At 67.7% G+C, this 2,798-nt stretch overlaps 1 protein-coding gene across 1 annotated transcript in view; it reads left to right on the forward strand.

Annotated features, from left to right (window-relative positions):
• Positions 1–712: 712 nt before the first annotated feature.
• The window catches only part of MNEG_6336 (hypothetical protein), a gene marked incomplete at both ends in the record, with an annotated part of 3,879 nt that continues 1,793 nt past the window's right edge, over positions 713–2,798 (forward strand). Inside the window, 4 exons of the mRNA XM_014045190.1 lie at positions 713–869; positions 1,396–1,523; positions 1,773–2,241; positions 2,477–2,591. Coding sequence (XP_013900644.1) covers positions 713–869; positions 1,396–1,523; positions 1,773–2,241; positions 2,477–2,591 — 869 coding nt within the window. The remainder of the gene's footprint in view (positions 870–1,395; positions 1,524–1,772; positions 2,242–2,476; positions 2,592–2,798) is intronic.

Here is a 2,798-nt window from a genome sequence, read left to right on the forward strand (position 1 = left end):
CCCGCCAGCGTCATCAAGAGCACGGCCGCGGCGGCGAGCCGCGGCGCCTGTGCGGGCCGCGGCGCGCGGCGCATGGCGCCGCTATGGCGGTGTGCACCTGGCCTGGCGTCGGCCCTGCTGCGCAGGAGCACGCTGGCACGGTCCCGGTCCCGCCTGTAGGCCACGCCGTGCTGGGCCTGCCGGGGCAGCTCGCACGGCCTGCTGCGCAGCGTCACGTTGTCGGATGTCTCACAGGATTCCTAACAGGCTTGTGCCTTGCACACAGGCGCAAGGGGGGCGTAGGTCACCAGGCCACGGTCACCCGATACTTTAGAATTGATCGAGTGGGAGGAAGAGGATGTGCGATACACAATGTCAAGGGTTTCTGATGATATGACCACACATCGGCGTGTTCAGACTCTAATTCGCGTTGTCACGGGCTGCATTGCCCGCGCGATTGCTGCGAAGCTGACGCCGTGCGTATAGATGCAGCTCACTCGTTGATCTCACTCGATATGCAATTCATACTGCTCGTGCGGTCAGAGGGACCGAGGCGCCGAGCGCCCGCTCACCACGCATACGCGCCGTCAGTACACATGCGCATGAGGGCTCTGTGGTGCTAGTTGCAGCCGTGGTACGGCTAGAGCCACTGGTCTCAGCGCCAGCTTGACCTAGAAGCTTCTACTGCTTCGACGCCAACACGGACCGCAGCCGCCAACCACACTACAGCACGATGGGCGGCGAAGCCGCGAGGGACACCGAGGCGGCGACGCCGCGGCTGGGCGCCACCTGTCCAGCGCCGCTCGTCGCCGATGACGCGTCCCTGGGCGCCGTGCTGTGGCGGTCCGGCCTGTGGCGGATACTGGTGGTGCTGCTGGTCTGGAGCGTCGGTGCGTGCTTGGGGCGCTTGTACAATCCAACAGGGCCGAGGGGCAGCCGTTGTGGTTGGCTTGGCCTTGTAATGCAGCGGCCCCACCATAGCCCTCTGCATGACCTGTCGTGCCTGCTGCCTGCTTGTCCCTTGCCCTGGCTGCGTCGCGCCACCAGTCAGCGGCTCGCCATCTGTCAGCGGTCGAGTCGCCAGGTCCCGCGGGCAGCAGCTGCAGGGAGGACCGGGCAGCGCCCCAAGAGCGCAGCAGCTGGCTGCATGGATGCGCACACGGATGCAGGGGCCGCGCACCCCCCAAGGCGAGGCGCCCGCCGTACGGCTACAGGCACGCCTCCACACGCCCCTGACCCCAACTCCACGGCAGCCCCCTTGCATCTTCACCACCAGCAAATCGGCCAGGTTTGGCGCTCACGCAAGCACACACACGTGCCCGCACAGAGTGGCCTGCCTCCTCTCACAAGCACATCGCACCTCCCACCACCACCTGTTGCGAAGACCAAAGCCTGCCCCTGCCTCACCCCCCAAAGGCTTCTCCACGCTGCTGCCCATAACCCCGACCATCTTCACCAACTTCTTCGCGTCGCGATTAGCGCGTCAGTCCGTGGACTGCGAGGCGACGCCGGAGCTGCCGGCCTGCGTGGACGCGCACGCGCAGGTTGGGGCCGCGCCCCGCGCGTCGCTCCATCCTTCTGGGGCCCGCCCCGTGTGCATCGCTCGACGCGGCTCGCCCTCCTTGCAGGGAAAGCCGCGTGCGTCGCAGCCGAGCCGCTGCGCTCGCTCGGGCCCCTCCCCGCCTGCCCGCCTCCCCCTCGATCACAAACCTGGGCCTGCACACACACCCTCCTCTGGCGCGCGCTCTCTCCACCTCAGCGCCCCGCCACGCCCCCCTCCCCGCACCCCCCAGGTCGTCCAGTGGTCGTCCCTAACCTCGTTCGTGTCGAACTCAGTAGTCTCGTTCCTCTTCCAGCCCCTCGTCGGCGACGCCTCGGACCGCTACGGCCGCAAGCCCTTCCTCGTCGCCGCGTTCGTGCTCGCCCTCCTGCCCTCCGCGGTCGTCGTCGCCCACCTGACCGTCCCCAGCCCAGGCGACCTCCTCCTTTTATACTACCCTGCCTCGGCTGTGTCTGGCGTCGTGTCGGCCATCGTCGTTTGCCTGTCATACTGCGCGGACAAGCTGCCCGCGCGCCACCGCACCGCCGGCTTCGGCCTCATAATCGCGGCCTTCTCCCTCGGCTTCGTGGCCGGCCCCGTGGCCGGCGCCGCGCTGAGCGCGCGGTCGGCCGCGCTGCTGGCGCTCGCGGCGACGGCGGGCTGCGCGGCGGCGGTTGCGCTGGCGGTGCCCGAGTCGCTGCCACCCGCGGTCGCGGCGCTGGGTGAGCGCTTGGCCGGGATTCGGGTGCACTGCTGTGGCAGGTCTGGCTCGGCTTGTAGCAGAATAACACTTGTGTGTGATTGTGCTAGCTTTGCCTCTCTTCTCAGCTTGTGTTGTGCAAATTTGACGTCACTTTTGCCGGGCCCGCCTTGTTGTCTCGCGTTTGCTGTATCGCATCCCAGGCCGCCCACCGCACCCTGCTCTTACACGGCCGCGCGTCTGACCACAACCCCCAGGCCGCCAGCGCCGCGCCGCGCACCCTCGGACGCACCCGCTGAACGCGGCGCTGTCTCTGGGCCGCAGCTGGGCGCTCATCAACAGCCGCTCCTTCTTCAGGCGGCTCGCCCTGTGGTGAGCGCCTCCCCAGTTGTGGTGGCCTCACGCCCACAGGGAGCTCACAAGGACAAGAAGTAGCACAGGGTTCTGCACAGTCATGCAGCGACTGCTGCGTCACCCTTTGCCTGGCCCCTTAACCGGCCTGTTTTGCACGACCCCTCCTCTGTGCTTTGCCGTGTGGCGTACCTCACCCAAGCTCTGGTCACCACTCCCTGCCCCCTT

The sequence above is a fragment of the Monoraphidium neglectum genome (genome assembly GCF_000611645.1).
Source record: "Monoraphidium neglectum strain SAG 48.87 unplaced genomic scaffold scaffold01019, whole genome shotgun sequence".
Classification (NCBI taxonomy): Eukaryota; Viridiplantae; Chlorophyta; class Chlorophyceae; order Sphaeropleales; family Selenastraceae; genus Monoraphidium; species Monoraphidium neglectum.